The 17,739-nt window shown below is 36.5% G+C and overlaps 2 protein-coding genes across 2 annotated transcripts; both read right to left on the reverse strand.

Moving 5' to 3' along the window:
• Positions 1–1,953: 1,953 nt before the first annotated feature.
• On the reverse strand, positions 1,954–5,708 carry LOC137028112 (interferon-induced protein 44-like). Its single transcript, XM_067396871.1, has 8 exons — positions 5,590–5,708; positions 4,647–5,161; positions 3,873–3,921; positions 3,592–3,787; positions 3,338–3,490; positions 2,412–2,583; positions 2,216–2,316; positions 1,954–2,139 (listed from the first exon to the last, which is right to left on the reverse strand). Exons 1-8 carry the CDS (start codon positions 5,598–5,600, stop codon positions 1,954–1,956), a joined length of 1,383 nt encoding a protein of 460 aa, XP_067252972.1. The 5' UTR covers positions 5,601–5,708.
• A 6,554-nt stretch (positions 5,709–12,262) lies between these two features.
• On the reverse strand, positions 12,263–16,260 carry LOC137029127 (interferon-induced protein 44-like). The gene is made up of 8 exons (XM_067398650.1): positions 16,030–16,260; positions 14,897–15,440; positions 14,690–14,750; positions 14,415–14,610; positions 14,161–14,313; positions 13,909–14,080; positions 13,671–13,771; positions 12,263–12,784 (listed from the first exon to the last, which is right to left on the reverse strand). The coding sequence occupies exons 2-8, from the start codon at positions 15,438–15,440 to the stop codon at positions 12,614–12,616; spliced, it is 1,398 nt and encodes a 465-aa protein (XP_067254751.1). The 5' UTR covers positions 16,030–16,260; the 3' UTR covers positions 12,263–12,613.
• Between the last annotated feature and the right edge of the window lie 1,479 nt (positions 16,261–17,739).

Consider the following 17,739-nt stretch of genomic DNA (forward strand, 5'->3'; position numbering starts at 1 on the left):
GTAGTAGTAGTAGTAGTAGTAGTAGTAGTAGTAGTAGTAATATTATTATTCAGCAGGAATACATTTTCACATTTTGCAAGTATACATTTGAAACAACAATAATTAAAATAAACAAAAAATGAACTAAAAATTAAAGGACATCACAAACATGTTAAATTCATTTAGCAGAGATACAGTTCTTTCTGCTTTTCGATATTTTTATTTATTTATTAACCTTATATTCTAAATAACGTTTAAAAACTGTTTGAAAATGAACAAAATTGGGTTTTGAGTTGTTCCATTTAGTTCGATGAATAAATTTCAAAACAAAAACAAATCGATAATATATCATTTTCTTTTGGAAAGCATCCACTTATAAGTTTTTGTAGGCCGGACAACAAACCACAAGTGTAACAAAATACCAAAAAAGTACAAAAATCATCTAAAAACTTTGGGTAAGTTGATATACCCTGTATGAGCAAGTCAGTAAGTAAGTTTTAGCCCAATACGATAACTGTGGCGGAAAGTAAATGTTAAGTAAAAAAAAAAGAAAAAAGTAAGAATTTTGCAGTAAAATATCCAAAAACCACTGGGCAGTGTTATTTTAACCAAGGCTCCGGGACGTGTGAGGAGTCGCCTGTCAATTGCGTCATACCCGCGTTATCCTCGGTTTCCGGTTTTATTTTGTAGAAACCATGGAAACACCAAAGAAGCTTTAATAAATTACACGTTAACAGACAAGGGAACAGCTGTTTTGATATATTTATAGACAGAAAACTAATTGTTGTTATATAGCTCAACACATTTAGTCTTGTTTAAATTACTTTTCTTGATTTTTTTCGAGTAGCCTACCAAGCTTTACCATGAAAAACACTATTTTGTCAAGTAGCTAACGATAGCATAATCAGATGCAGCTTTATTTTTAGTAACAGTAATACAGCATTTCCTCCATCATACAATGCGTTTTAAAATTAATTACATATAATTTATCAACACCACACATTTATTCCGCTCTCAAACTTGGCGTCATCAAGCTACGCCTTTGTTTTGAGTATGCCTCTTGCGACCTCTGGCGGACAGAAAATATTATATATATATATATATATATATATATATATATATTATATATTTATATAAAAATTATATCTTTAAGTCATAATAATGAGAAATAATTTTGTCTGTAATATTTATGTTGCCTCTAGCTTACCTTTCACAGTCCACTTTCACTTGGAAAGAAATAATGAATTACCTTCTCCTCATTATTATCCTGATAATTGATCAGAAATACGCATAGACACCTAGTGAGACAGAAACAGCACTAGAGATAACATTTACTACATTTGTCAGTATTTTTTTCCAGCTCATTCCATATATGATTGGGTTTCTGTAAAGTATAAAAAAAAATAAAATGTCAGATTTAGCATGTAGGTAAATAAGCAACTTCATAGCCTATTTATACATACATTTGGTTGTCTTCCAAAGGATGTTTTGTTTGGGAAAAAAAACCAAAAACATTTAATTAGAAATTTAAAAATATATTTCACTAATATATATTTTCATATAAAGAAACAAGTCTAAGAAATGCATATAATTAATTTTTATTTTCATCTTGCACAGACACTTTCAAGCTTAAAGCACATAATAAAAAATGATTAATCAAAATAAGTGTTTTTTATATATAGTCTTTATACAGTTTAAGCATACTAATTTCTCCATGTTTTTTTCTGCTAATTTGCAGTCCTAACACATCATTCTAGTATTACTATAACCTATAAACCTGATCGTAGAACAAGTCAACAAACAACTAACAAAAACATGAAACTTATAGAAGTACAATTCCTTATTTGCATTTTCTTGAATGGATTTTCTATGACTACAAAAGATCAGGCAAACAGAACAAAATAATCTTCTAACTTAAGATGTCTTATTGTACTAATCAAGAGGTAAATATCCCGATCTATAATACACCGCACTTTATTTGGGTTTGTCCACCACAGGACAAACCTCATCCAGATAGTCGTCTGCAAAGTTGAGCATCTGCTGTAGAGCGGTGAGAAGCAGGACGTCACAGTTGAGCTCCAGCTCCAGCTCCTGACTGTAGTTCTTCACCGGTAACACACAAGACACCGGCACACCCAACCGAGAGCTCACCTCCTGAACCTGCAGAGACAAACAACATCTCAGTCACTCTGAGTCCTGAGGGAACAGTTCATGTGATCATGTGACCATGTCTCACCTTCGTCTTGATGTAGGAACTGACATAAAGGCTTTGAAGATCTTCCTCCACTAGAGAGCATGCTTTATCTACTTTTGTCATTAAAACCATCTGGGGAATGCCTGAAAAATAAAATATGTAAATAAGCATTAGTTAGACATGGAAAATTTGCCATAAGAGTTATGCAACATAAATCTAAAAATGTTACCTTGCTTACCCAGTGAGTTCACTTTTCTGCGTATGGCAGCAAGTTTTCCCTCTAGTTTGTAAGACATGAGGGAGATTTTGGTGGCGTCTATCATGTACACCACACAGTGGATCTTCTCCTGTAGAGATGCAGGTTTGGAGGCCTTTTGCTCATCCGGTTGAAACGGTGTAATGGGGTTGAACTGAATCAAATAATTCAATGTTAAGTTAACTGAAAAACTTTAATCTGAATCTAAGATAAGTGTGTGTATAAGGCTACATCTAAAATAAACCGGATACATTTGAAAATGCATCTTTTTCTCTACATTTTGGCCTTCCTTCTACACTGAGATGGCGTTTTGTCCTGCGAAAACTGATAATTCTTAAGATGCTCTCCATAGTGGATGAATTTAAAAACGCTGTTTTCATGTTGTAGTGTTGACTGTGAAAACTGAAGTATTTGAAAATGATAATGCATGTTTAGTCATGTGACACATTGTACCGATAGATATTGCGGTTTACCAGTACGTTCCTGCTATGTGCTACTCACTTTCAGAGTTGCTAAAGATAAATGTTACTTGGTACAATCTTCATATTACATTCCTGTAAAGATGACAGAAAATCTACTTGCAGTTGCTGCCCTGTGGCAAAACATAAGCGCAATGGCAACTGAGTGCAACCTGGACACGCGAGTAAGTGGTGAGATATTATGCTAATAAAACGATCGTGCCAGAAAAATAGCAAACTGTATTATTATGGCTATATTATTTTGGTCTTCTGGTATCATCTCAGTGAGCATTTATTACATTTGAAACATACGCAGTAAGATGATTGTAACATTTTCTGACATTTCAGTGTGGACAAGAAAACGCTTGTGTGGACAGAAAGCACTTCGAAACGTAAATGCCATTTTCAAATGTATCTGGATTAATGCAGACGTACCCCAAGTGCACTTACTTTATAGCGGTCTGGTACGTGACCTTGAAGAATGCTGCTGATGTCCTCAATATCCAGTCCTGCACCCGATTGCTCCTCGAGTCCCATGGTGTCACACAACACAAACGGCAGTGGCTTTCCCTCACGACCGTCTTTCACTGGGTATGTGCGAAACTACCAACCAAGAAGAGAAACCCATCAAGAGCTGAAGAGCTGCTCCTCAACCTGAAGAGAGACTTCTGTAGGAAACACTGTGAATCCGGTTGAATCTGTACCTGTGTGGTGAGGCTAGTGCCTGCAGATCCTGGCATGGCTTTACTGGTCATGTGGCCCATGAAGATGGAGTTGATGGAGTTGAAGAAACTGGATTTTCCAGCACCTACAGGACCGATCATTAGGATTTGAGATCGGCTGACAGATGTTATCAGGGGTTTCTGATTCCTGATCTTTTCAATGAGCTCTGCTCTTTGACTACAAAAGAAATCACAACTTTAATAGTGGAGATTATTATGTAAAATCTGCAACACTGTGATAAGAATATTTAGAGGAAACATACTCAGCTGTCCACAGAACATTCCTCCATGGTTTCTCCTTGACCTGAAGGACTGGGAAATATTGAATAAAGATTAGCATTAGAACATCCTTTCAGTAATATTAAAATGACATTTTAACCCTATAAAGCCTACTGTACTATATAATTTGATATGCAAATTTCTAAATTATGAACATGATCAAAACTTGAACACAATCTACTACATGTACTTCTGTTGTCCGATTGATAGTTCATACTTCTATCAAGTAAAGAACTTTCAGTATAATTATAAAAACATCCCCATTCAGGTTGTGGTACACCTGTAGTTTTTGTTGTGAAATATTTACTTTTGTTTATAAAGTAATCGCAAGAATAATTATAAACCTTTACTGAATTGAAGCAACTTAGCTTTACTTGATTATCAAATTTTTAAAATGTTAAAATGTGTTTATATAAAAAATTATACATCAGGCTTTTAAGGAACGTTTTATTTGTTCATCTTTCAATCATTATTTACTTGCATTATGTTTTGCCCACCACAATCAAAAGCTTTGACCATAAAACTAAGCATTTAAATATCATCATAAGACATATTATTGGGAGATACAGAGTGACAACTGATATTTATATGCTGCTATACTTAATATCTCATAAATAGCACATTTTTTTTTACATCTTTTTTCATACTATTATTTCATATGTCAGACTTTACATGGTTAAGAGACTCCTAAATTTATATCATTTATTGTACATACCTACATACAATAAGTGATAAACTTTTTCAGACGACTGACTTACTGTGTTCGACTTTGTACACCTCAAAATCACTCAGCTCAGTGTCGTCCCCATACAGTGTTTTAGCATCACAACTGAATGCATTCCCTTTTTGATAATTCACAACAGGTTGATTGTTGTAGCACAAGTACAACTGTTGGCCAAAATTGGGCCCTTTAGCATTATCAAAACGTACATAATGTCCACTGTTAATTTTGATGCAGATAAAGACTTTATCTTTAATGCTGAACAGGAAAGCTTCCTTATCCGTAATTTGCCGGCCACTTTGAGTATAATCTACACTAGTGTATCCACCAAAGATGTAGCCTAAATAGTTGTAGGCAACATGTAATGTTGGACCCTGACGGTCACATTGCTGGTGGAAGGTAGAAGCATGATGTCCATGAAAAGAAGCTTTGTAGAGAAGAGTCAGTTCAACATTCCCCAGCAAGGAACGGAGCTGCTTTCTTTGCTCTTCTGTTAAATCAGAAGCGTGCAAGTCCATGTTGTGCTTTCCCAAACATTTTTTCATCTTTAAGCTGAGACAAAAAGACAAACATTAGCTAAATAACATAATAATATAAAGAATTTATCATTTGGGCCTCTTTGTAATGGCCCCTTTTTAAAAATCCTGGATGGATTATTTATATATGGACATCAAAGATGCATGTAAAAATTGTATTCATGTAAAATGTAAAAATCTGTTTTAGTGAAACTGAAAAGTGCCAAATTGAAAATAATAATAAATTAAATAAAGCACGGAATTTTGTTCTTTTCATTACTGTAATCCAATAACCGTTTGTTAAAATGTAAGCCTTGTCTCAGACATTGCTTTCTAGTTTGAAATCGATAGCATTACTATAAAATTGTTTGCATTGTCCACAATCAAAATGTATAATATATTTTGTATAGATTATTTAATACCTTTGTAATATCTAGCTTTATCTATGTCTAATAAGAAGCTCACCTTGGTAGCATGATGTGAACGAAACGCCGTCTCTTGTTATGCTTTGCAGACTCTGCTGCGTTTGTGCATCACGTGTTTTGAAGCAAAAGTACATCACTGCCAGGGTTGCCAGATTTTCACAACAAAACCCGCCCAATTGCTACCCAAAACTAGTTAATTACATTGAATAAAGGTGCGTTCACGTGGCCTCGTAGAGCTCGTAATTGTAAGCTGGGAGTTTTCTGAAAGCTCCCACATGTACCACGTGACCGCTGTACCACCTGACCACTGTAGATTCATTTAGGCGTTGATAATGTTGCCATGGAAACGCAAAATCCCCAGTCCAAGTACCAAAAGGACGTGAACAGCTCCGAATAAAACGTCACGTGTTGTTATCTCAAGATTCCGGTTAATACGAGGTGACGTGAACGCAGCATAAGAACCGAATATGTAAATGATACAGAATTAATATTTAACACTTTAACAAGTATTTGTCCACCAATAAATTGAGATTGGAGTATTTTACCAATTCTGGACAGAATATCCTGTGGCCAACGACAATAATATAAAAGTTATGATTATGGATAATGAGCAAGGTAACAAAAATCGACAGTTTAAGGAGCTGTTCACATAGGCTATCACACCTTTTGTGCTCTAATTTGTTATTTCAAATGTAGCCACGCAGGTGCGCTCAAAATGGAAGCAACAGTTGCGACCGGGTGTGTCTCATACGTTCTGAAAAGTGAAGCCACGGGCTCTTTGATCGCCCCCTGGAGGCTGGATGCAGTACAGGTCATAAACCCCGCCCTCTCAATGCAGTCGAATGAGACTTCAGTGAAAACTTAAAAATAAATTCTGCTTCAAATAAAACTTTATGAAAAATGGTTTTGGTCATTTAAGGTAGTTGTTATCACACTGATATATATTCAATTGTTCGTTTTTGTGATGATTTAGATTTTAGCTAGCAATTTGATGCTATAAAAACGGGGCGTGTCGTCATGATTCGAACTTGATTGACAGCTCAGCTTGTCTGAGGACTGTCGGAGCTTCGAGGGGAGATTGAAGATGTATTAACTAACTGTTAATTTTCGATTTCTTTGTTATTTAACACCAACAAAATGAGTTGTTCAGCAGTAAACTGTACTAACCGACCTACAGGATCTGACGGATCACTGAACCTTTTTCTGTAACATTAAATATGGGTGTTATAAGCTAATTAATAAATGTTATTAGTTAAGATAACACACCTAATGTTAACAATGTCGGGAAAAAGCAGGTGATCGTTATCTGGCAGTTACTTATTATTTTTATGGGTATAAAATAATAATTAGCAGGACAAAACTAATGATAGCTTACTCTAATTACAGCAATCGATCTCCTGTAACATTAGTTGAACTTGATTTAAAATGGCAGGACCGTTTCTGACGATTTAGAGTTGTTTCTAGTGGCATATTATATTGATTTTATCTACTGAATTTGCTGTTTTAAAAGTATTATTGCTCTAGAAATAGAATAGCCTATTATTTTATAGGTAGAATTTTAAATTGTATATAATTTTTATAGTCTATTTAAAATACATGAATGATGACGCAGTCGTCTGGGCGGAAGTTTGATATCGCGACTCCGCCTCCGGCTCCACTGACGGTTCCTTCTGCGCATGCCCAGGCTCCAAACTTACGTATTGCGTAACATGTCAGCGCCCATTCGGTCGGCCATTTTGGCTTCAGTTCATTACAATGGAAGGAAGCGACGTCGCGTCGTCCATCTTTTTTTACAGTCTATGGTTGCGACACGCATGCGGTGCATTTTCTAGACGCATCAAGATGAAAAATTCTCAACTTTTCAGAATGTCGCAAGTGCACCGCAGGTCATGTGACAAGAACCAACCAATCCGCTTCGGCCTTTCTGTAACAAAACATCAAAAGCTCAACTGAACAATGATCATTGCTGTAGTGTACAAGGTGGTTTTTATATCTCGTCTCCATAAATATATCTAGTAGTAAAGCTAACGCAAGGGCTAGAAAACAATTTATCACTTGCTGAAACGGTTGCATAGCAACGAAATACGCCACGGGAGCGCAAGCGCTTTGGAAAGAAGGAGAAAGCGGCGCAGTCGCACATGCGTTTTTAGACGCGATATGTGAACGGCCACGAAGGCAGTAATTTGTAAGCTCACAGCACAAGACACTTGTAAATGTAAAAATCAACACGACTTTATTGAACACACAAACTAATCTAACTAAAACACACATATTCATTCATAAAGTGACAGGGAAATTGTGATATTGTGAGATTACAGAGGATGAATGGAGTCCCAATTGTATAGCGTTAAACATTATTTCTTTGATCGCAACCTGAGAGAATTAACATACTAGCAATTCAGCCTTAGTTTGTTTGCTTATTAAGAGTTGCACGTGATACATACGCTATGTCCCGTGGCACCATAACCTGATATTGCTGAGTTCAACATGTTCCTGGGTCAACATTTTTGTTGATCCTGGAACAGCATTCAAATCAACCAATCAGATTTGAGGGACAAGTTTACAGATTGACCCTGCGTTCCATTCGGAAGGGCTCATCCCTATGCCCTAATCCCTTCAAAGGGTTTACCCTCCAGAGAGAGCTTCGAAGGGATGAAGCGTGTAGGGGTCAATAAAAACTATTCTTTTGGAACGCACTTCAGCGTCATCTTAATGAGACAATCAAAGAGTAGTAGATTGCGCAAGCTGCGCCCTTTGTTTAACTTTTAGTTTATTTATTAATTTTAGGTTTATTGCACCATGTATAATGTCTATGTATTTTAAACATTTGAATGGACTGATAAAGGGAGCTGTAAAGTATTTTTGTTGAAGTACAATGTTGTTTTGACCATAATAATGTACCAAATCTAATCGTATAAATATTACAGTAGTATAGAAAAATACTATACATACATTTATAGGTAAAATCGAACTCCTAACCTCCTGTACCCATTCTGTGACGTCAAACAGCTTCCCTGTGCAAAGGATCATGGGAGCCCGGGTAGGAATAGGGTTAAGACTAAATTTTCAGACTAGAATTTTGTTCCAAAATCAACAAAATATGTTGACCCAGGAATGCATCTAACTTAGCAATATCAGGACGTGCATACAAGGCACCTACTGGTGATTAATTCATATTATTAGCAACAATTTTGAGAGTTTCTGCTGGTTTAAGAGAAACTCTGGAATGTCTTTGAAATGCAGCTATAGCTGGGCAGAGGAGGTTTCTTGGAGAATGTCACTGTGATTTGTGGTGATTTGTGCCTTGGGGCTTCTCCGCAAGTCTCTGTTTCCTGATAACGTTGTAGATTTATGCATTACTGTCAAAAGGTGTTGCTTAGTCATCTGGTCTTAAAGTTTGTGGAACAAAGGAGGGTCTTCTTTATTGGTCAGCTCTGTTAATACAAACCCTGGTTTGAAATTAAGCAGACATGGGAGAGCGGTCTCTTTTTTATGGCTCACTAATGGTTCTGAGGGGATTCAGCTGTAATCTTTGGAATGTGGCGTTGTGCTCATTTGGTGGGCTTTGTTCATGGATGATCCTACAACAAAAAATGACTTTATTCAACAATCTCTTCACTTCCATGTCAGTTTCCTATGCAGTTAAGTTGATAAGCACAGTGCAGCGCTTCCATGTTTACATCCGAACGCAGGCTCACTATAGGCGGACGCTGTTCACGTGAGCAGCTCGATGCATGAGTGTGATGCTGACGCAGGAGCCTGCAAATATTGAATCAGCGTTCTGACGTAGAACCTGGAAGCGCTGCACTGTTTATTACTTCAACCACATAGGAGACGGACATGGAAGAGAAAAGATTGGTAAATAAAGTCATTATTTTAGTTTTGTTTTTTCCCACAAAAAAAAGTATTCTCATCACTTTATAAAATTAAAGGGTTAGTTCACCCCAAAATGCTAATTAATTCATTAATTAATCACTTCATGTCATTCCAAACTTGTAAGACTTTCGCTCATCTTCGGAAGACAAATGATAATCTTTTTAATGAAATCTGAGAGATTTCTGTCTCTCCATTGACTGCCTTTGCAACAAACACTTTGACACTTCAAAAAGATCATAAAGAGATCGTAAAAAATTATCCATATGAATTGAGTGGTTTAGTCCAAATTTTCTGCTTTTTATGATGAAAAGATTTAATTTAGGCTTTTACTCACCTATAAACATTGATCAGCGAACATAAGCAGAAGCTCAACCAAACTTGAGCTTCCAGAAAAGGTTTGTTCTTGTGCCTTATTCAAGTTCTTACTTATTCATGTCCTTCTGCAACAGGAAAGCACCCCCATAACATGACTGGACAACCTCTATGTTTGACCATGGAGATGGTGTAGAACATAATTTTGTTTGCTGGGCTTCTTCTCATTAGCTTTACCTTTTTTTGCACCAGACATACCGCTGATCCAGGGGTCCAAAAAATTCTAGTTTGGTCACATCACTCCATAAAACATTCTTCCAGAACTCCACATGTCTATCCAAATGAATTTTAGCATATTCCAGTCCTGCCAGCTGTGTTTCTAGGAAGTTTTAGTGTTTTGGAAATCTACTTGTTGCCAAAGACTTTCTAATGTAATAAAACAATTTGTTCTCTATAGCTTTTGTGAGAGCTCTGTTGACTTGGCCATATTTGCAACTTTAGCACATGCATGGGATAAATGTATGTATGTGTAACAGCAGAGTTTTGTTATAGAATTTCCAATTAATTATGTTTTAACATAAATTTGTACCATACCATTACAAATAAGTGACAGCAGCATTGAATAGGGGTTGAATAATCATGACATAGCTGTATTACACAACAATCCAACAACTCAAAAGCATTAGATTATATATTGACATTATCACTTCTAATTTGCCACTTAACTGTAGAAAAGATACAGATTTGTAAATTATTAGTCTCTGGGGGGTTGAATCATTTTGATTGAAACCCCAGGTGGAAAAAAAGTACATTTCCATAATGTAATTAAAGTGCTCTATTTTCACACTCTAATTTTGTACTTAATATGCTAAAAAATCTTCTTTAGTACTTCTTAGGACATCTAAGTGTACTCAACTGTGTTGTGGCAAGTTGCCCGCCAATATGGCGGCAACATTTGACGTACGATCCAGTGGCCATTTAGGCATTATTTATATGTCTATGGCAGCTGTAAGATTAAGTTGGGTAGTAGACACCTTGTGAGACAGCAATAGCACTAGGGATTTACCACAAATCTCCCACATTTGCCCCTGTAATTTTTTTCTAGCTTATTCAGTTTTGTGATTGGGTTTCAGTAAAGTTAGTAAATATTAAATGTCTGTTTAAGCATGCAGGTAAATATTAGGGATGTCCAGATCCGATCATGTGATCGGAAATCGGGCCCGATCATGTGGTTTCAGACTCGATCGGAATCGGACGTTACCTCCCGATCAGGACTCGGATATATATGTATTAGGGGTGCAACGGTTCTCGGTAAAAAATCGAACCATACGGTTCTCCACTTACGGACCGTACTTGCACTGCGGTCCATCTCGAATGACGACGCATCTATTGGTTAATATGGTTTGTTTAAAATAGCAACGTGGAAAACAGAAAGAGTTCAGATAATGTATGTTTCAGTCGATAGATGCACAAAACGTTACAACGATAATCAGAAAGCATGGACAAAACAGTCACTCTTTGTAAACTGTTAACTGCGAGTGCCGTCTGCTCTAATGTCCAGTCATTTACGCCGTCATCACCCGGGTGTTGATTGCGCGCGAGCGCAGGTGAGACCTGAACAGCACACGTTGCTGTCTGTGTTTAAACTAACTCATTTAAGCCTTGCTGATTTAAACCTTCGAGAACAAGACGCGAAAGAGAACTCGCACGCGCTGTGAGAAGATTTGTCAGCTTATTCCAGTCAGCGCGCAAATACTGAGTTCTCTTTCAAGTCTTGCGCTTCGGCGGCCACATTCATACAAAAATTATGTCAACATGCCCGTCCTAGCGAGTATCCTAGCAAACATAGTCGGTTATGTCTTAAGTGAACGTATATTAGTCGAGAAAGACAGCGCATGTGGAACAGTATGTACTGGATCGTGCATGTCTTAAAGGGAAAACAACTATTTCTGCTGCCTGTTTTTAATGTTAAATCAAACAACAAATAACAAAGAAATCACTCACTGCTCTTGCCTGAATAGTTTTTGTAACTTCAATAATGATTAATCTTTATTTATGTTACACATGTAAAGATAATATGCAGTGATATTTTATATTTGATTACTATTTGATTACTGTTGGATAGGCTACCTGAAAAACCGGAAAAGCACTGTTCCTGGATCTGTTTTTTCGCTCTTTATTCTTTTTTATGTAGGCTATTATAGAAGTATCGGATCGGGACTCGGTATCGGCAGATACTCAAAATCAAATGACTCGGACTCGAGGGCAAAAAAACGTGATCGGGACATCCCTAGTAAATATGCAACATCATGACTGTAGTTCAAGAGAGGCTTTTATCATTCACTTGTTCCAAAATGACAATATATAGGCTATCATTTTATCATTACATAAAGTATATTTAATTAAATATATTTTTCTACACAGAAATAAAAGTAATTTAGTCATAAAAATGTATATAAATTATTAATTTGTATTTTTATTAAGTTTCTGAACAAAACTTTCAAACAGAATCACAAATTTCCCATTTATCGAAAGAAACATTTTATGCTTATACAGTTTTTAGAGTGTATTTCTCTTTATTTGCAGTACTAACTTGTCATTAGTATTATACTTTTAACTATTGTGGCACAACAATATAACATGCTTAATTGATAACTTTGTTTGCACTTCCTATCATTTTCTTGAATGGGTATATATGATTCTGAAAGAAGACAAACAGAACAGAATATTCTTAAAATGACTTATTGTGGTTATCTAGAGATATACATCTATAATAAGTAGTACAAATAGCAAACCAATATAAGATTACACACAAATATAACATTAAATCAGCTACAAAGGGGGAAAAAACTCTAGTAGCACTTTATAAGATTGTCCTAAACAGGACCAGCATCATCCAAATAGTCGTCTGCAAAGTTGAGCATCTGCTGTAGAGCGGTGAGAAGCAGGACGTCACAGTTGAGCTCCAGCTCCAGCTCCTGACTGTAGTTCTTCACCGGTAACACACAAGACACCGGCACACCCAACCGAGAGCTCACCTCCTGAACCTGCAAAGACAAACAACACCTCAGTCACATTTATGCATTTAGCAGACGTTTCTATCCAAAGTGACTAACAATAGAGGAACATAATTTGTCACAGAGCCAACAATGTTTATAGTATACAATGCTAGGAAAACTAGATTAGGAAACCAGGTAGAGCAGAGAAGGAATGCAGAACAGAAAAAAAAAGAATTTTTTTGTTTAAGCATATTGGTTTAACGTTGTGGAGCGGTTATCTTTTAAGAAAATGTTCATGTGATCATGTGACTATCAGTGTGCTTCAAACAGGATATTTCACCCTCTTCAGGGCACTGAAAACAATCATGGCTGCCCTATTGTTCCAAACTGAAGTGCTTTTGAAGGCTACAACTGATGGACACTACGGGCCCTCATGAGCCTTTGCACAGGGAAGTTGTTTGGCATGGGTACAGGAGGCTCGAAGTTCGATTTTACCTATAAATGTACTGTACTGTACTGTAATATTTACGAGTTAGATTTGGTACATTATTATGGTCAAAACGACATTGTACTTCAACAAAAATACTTTACAGCTTTATCAGTCCATTCAAATGTTTCAAATAAATAGACACAGTATACATGATATTTAACGTAAAAGGCCTTGGTGCGATAAACCAAAAACAAATAAATAAACTAACGTTAAACAAAAGATGCAGCTTGCACAATCTATCATTCAGAGGGTGTTTTTTGTGGGGTCAACCAGCGTACAAAATGTGCGACAAAGCCGCCTCCTTGATTGTCTTGTTAGATGACGTAAAAGTGCGTTCCTAAAAACCTTCATCCCTTCGAAGCTCTCACTCCAGAAAGTAAACCCTTTGAAGGGATTAGGGCAGAGGGATGAGCCCTTCTGAATCGAACGCAGGGCATGTCTCACCTTCGTCTTGATGTAGGAAGTGATATAAACATTTTGAAGATCCTCTTCCACATCAGGACATGCTTCATCTACTTTTGCCATCAAAACCATCTGGGGAATGCCTGAAAATGTGTAAATAACTATTAGTCAGTCATGGCATAAGACAAGAGTTATGCAAAAAACTGCAAGTATTAGTGTTAGTCACTAGATTAAAATTAATCTTTAATATAACTGTTATTTATAAATGTTGTTCACTTACCCAGTGAGTTCACTTTTCTGCGTATGTCAGCAAGTTTTCCCTCTAGTTTGTCAGACATGAGGGAGATTTTGGTGGCGTCTATCACGTACACCACACAGTGGATCTTCTCCTGTAGAGATGCAGGTTTGGAGGCCTTTTGCTCATCTGGTTGAAATGATGATGTGGGGTTGAACTGAATTCAAAGAATTTAGCATGAAACAAACATTTTATCATTCCTGCTTCAATCTTCATTGTGAAGACAAGTGCACTTACTTTATAGCGGTCTGGTACGTGACCTTGAAGAATGCTGCTGATGTCCTCAATATCCAGTCCTGCACCCGATTGCTCCTCGAGTCCCATGGTGTCACACAACACAAACGGCAGTGGCTTTCCCTCACGACCGTCTTTCACTGGGTATGTGCGAAACTACCAACCAAGAAGAGAAACACATCAAGAGCTGAAGAGCTGCTCCTCAACCTGAAGAGAGACTTCTGTAGGAAACACTGTGAATCCGGTTGAATCTGTACCTGTGTGGTGAGGCTAGTGCCTGCAGATCCTGACATGGCTTTACTGGTTATGCGGCCCATGAAGATGGAGTTGATGGAGTTGAAGAAACTGGATTTTCCTGCACCTACAGGACCGATCATTAGGATTCTGACCCGACTCACAGACGTCATCATGGGTTTATAATTCCTGATCATTTTCATGAGCTCGTCTCTTCGTCTACAACAGAAATCACAACTGAATTGTTACACTATACTGTATGAAATCAGCAGCAAAATAACACTGAGTGAAAACTTACTTTGCTGTCCACTGAACATTCCTCCATGGCTTCACCTTGGCACTGATCTGAGGATCTTTTTCTGAGGAAGTTTTATTATACAACTATTGTTAACAGCAGTACATTTTAAGATACCGGACTCTGAACTTATATAATTTACTGTACACAACTACATGTGTGTTTCAGCTACAATAAACAAACTTTTTTTTCTTCTGATAATTTACTTACTCTGTTCCACTTTGTACACCTCACATTCAGTTAGTTGAGTGTCGTTCCCATGTAGTGTTGCAGGACTGAAATTGAATGCATTAACCACTGCTCTATTAGAAAATGCATTCACACTTTGATTATACACAACTGGTTGGTCGTTGTAGCAAAAGTACAACTGTTGGCCAAAGTTGGGTCCTCCAGCATCATCATAACGTGCAGTATGTCCACTGTTAACTTTGATGCAGAGAGGATTTGAACGCTGAACACCTTGAAAGCTGAACAGAAAAGCGCTCTCATCTGTAATATTATGGTAACTTTGAGTATAATCTACACTAGTGTATCCACCAAAGATATAGCCTGAACGGTTGTAGGCCACTAGTAATGTTGGACCCTGATGGTCACATCGCTGGTGGAAGGCAGAAGCATGATATCCATGAAGAGAAGCTTTGTAGAGAAGAGTCAGTTCAACATTCCCCAGCAAGCCACAGAGCTGCTTTCTTTGCTCTTTTGTTAAATCAGAAGTGAGGGAGTCCAAGCTTAGATTTCCCAGCCTTTTCTTCATCTTTAAGACAAGACAAAAAGACATGCAAAAATAAATTACAGATCTTTTACGTACAACAGGTACAAATTTACTTTGTTGTTAATTTTTTATTGATTCTTATAATTTAGTCAATCATTTAGGCTATTATTATCTTTATATACACATAGCCAATTAAAGGCAGCAGTATTGACTAATCATTTTCATCATTTCAGTTTAATAACGCTAAAAAAATGGCTGTCGTTCAGTTTTTTACTCTCAAAGAAGTTTTGACTTAACTGTTATCTTAGACTATAACAGTGAACAATTATTTAATTAATGCACATGTCAACATAAATTAATACATTTTTAACACTGTAAGATGTTTACGTTAACATAATTTTTAACATATCGCAGATGGAGCTCAGGGTGGACCAATCAATATTAGCAAACAGGGCTGACGTTCTGTCAGATGCTGGTTTAACTAGAAATGAAACCGAAAGAATGACTGACTGAATGAATTAATGCATTTTTAGTTCATCATTAAATGCAATAAGTTTGTTAAAAGGTAAATACATACATAATAACATTAAAATTCATGATTAAAGTTATTTATATCGCCTATGAAGCTTACCTTTTAGCGGTATCTTTGTGCATAAACACTGAAATGCTCTTCGTAAGATCAAGCCAGCAGAATGTGAAGCTCCTCCTATTCAAACACTTAACTGCCCTTTCCTTATTAACATACTCCAGATAACAGCGGAAATTACCTATGGACAGTGACCACATGGTATGTACGTATGTGTATGTATGTGTTTATGTACCTATCTATCTATGGTTGTGGAGAAAAGTCATCTCATCCTTGCAAATGAAGCTCAAGAGGCAGAGTTCCAGAAGTTAATATTTAAAATGCCTGCAGAACATCTGGGTTCGTCTCTGGTCAGGTTGCTATTATACAATTTTCTTATCTGTTATTTTGCAATAACCACATGACTTAACTCTCTGGTAAGATTCACCCCCAGTTTATCACAATTAGTTTCTTTTTTCACCCGTCTCTAATTGTGGCAACCTGCCAAGTGATGGTCAACAGCTCCTTGCCAACTTTATCAGAGGCAAGATATATATTTTCCAAGGCCAATCTGCTTCTTTCCAAAGATGAGAGAAGCCTTCATGTGCAATCATTATTTTTCCTAATAATATGTATCAGTAGGTAAAAAATTAAACGTCAACACAAAGGGAAAATAAAGCATTTGTATTTATACAGTGCATTTATTTTTGTAGAAATATACACGTAAAGTGAAAATTCAGTTGCTTCTTCATTTTTACACTCTATTATGTTTTCCCCTAACATAACCACCACCACATACATATTCTTATATAATTCAAACATTCTTAAATCACATACAATCTATCTTCCTATTGCTCTTCCACAACATCACAACTGCATGTGAATTTTCAGTTTAAAATTTTTACAGAAATGAATGTACTGTATGAATACAAATGTACAGTACTGCTTTTGCTGTTTAGGGTTGTGACATTCCTCCATGTTCAAAAATGGTAGTGATTGTGCTAGACAAACTCCATATATCTTGATGGGTTGATTGTGATTCCTATTTCATTACAATGGCAGGTCAATTTAGCAGACATTACAAACTTTCAATACCATGTCAGATATTTATGGAATATACATGATTCTCTGACAGATTTTAACAACTGAATGGATCATTTTGCATGTGAAGGCTCACAAGATGAAAGAATCAACTCATCCGTTTTGATCAACAAGCCATGTGCAATGTTTCATCAGGTCATCTTACAAGTCTTGGTAGTAAATTGAGGGTTGTTCTCAGTTGCTCTGATCCCCTTATTCATATTGTGCTTTTTCTTCAACACCCTTAAAGTTTTTCTGGTACAACAAATTTGTAAACTTATGAATAAGGCTGCCAGCTGTGTTTCTAGGAAGTTTTAGTGTTTTGGAAATCTACTTGTTGCCAAAGACTTTCTAATGTAATAAAACAATTTGTTCTCTATAGCTTTTGTGAGAGCTCTGTTGACTTGGCCATATTCGCAACTTTAGCATATGCATGGGATAAATGTATGTATGTGTAACAGCACAAGCTAATTGAGTTTTGTTACAGAGTTTCCAAAGGCTTAATTGTATTTTAACACAATTTTCAACCATATACAAATAAGTGGCAGCAGCATTGAATAGGGGTTGAATAATCATGACATAGCTGTATTACACAACAATCCAATAATAGCATTAAATTATATATTGACATTATCACTTTTAATTTGCCACTAAACTGTTATAGATGCAAAAACAACAACAACAACAAAAAAACTC

The sequence above is a fragment of the Chanodichthys erythropterus genome, chromosome 10 (assembly GCF_024489055.1).
Source record: "Chanodichthys erythropterus isolate Z2021 chromosome 10, ASM2448905v1, whole genome shotgun sequence".
NCBI classification, from domain to species: Eukaryota; Metazoa; Chordata; class Actinopteri; order Cypriniformes; family Xenocyprididae; genus Chanodichthys; species Chanodichthys erythropterus.

Excerpts from the sequence above, each read along its gene's own strand:
- LOC137028112 (XM_067396871.1), bottom strand. Across the intron at positions 2,317-2,411 it reads CAGAAAAGTGAACTCACTGG|GCATTCCCCAGATGGTTTTA; the intron begins GTAAGCAAGGTA and ends TTTATTTTTCAG. Across the intron at positions 2,140-2,215 it reads GTTCCTACATCAAGACGAAG|GTTCAGGAGGTGAGCTCTCG; the intron begins GTGAGACATGGT and ends TTGTCTCTGCAG.
- LOC137029127 (XM_067398650.1), bottom strand. The coding sequence starts at position 15,440 with ATGAAGAAAAGGCTGGGAAATCTAAGCTTGGACTCCCTCACTTCTGAT. Across the intron at positions 14,314-14,414 it reads GCACTAGCCTCACCACACAG|TTTCGCACATACCCAGTGAA; the intron begins GTACAGATTCAA and ends CTTGGTTGGTAG. Across the intron at positions 14,081-14,160 it reads ACGTACCAGACCGCTATAAA|TTCAACCCCACATCATCATT; the intron begins GTAAGTGCACTT and ends CTTTGAATTCAG.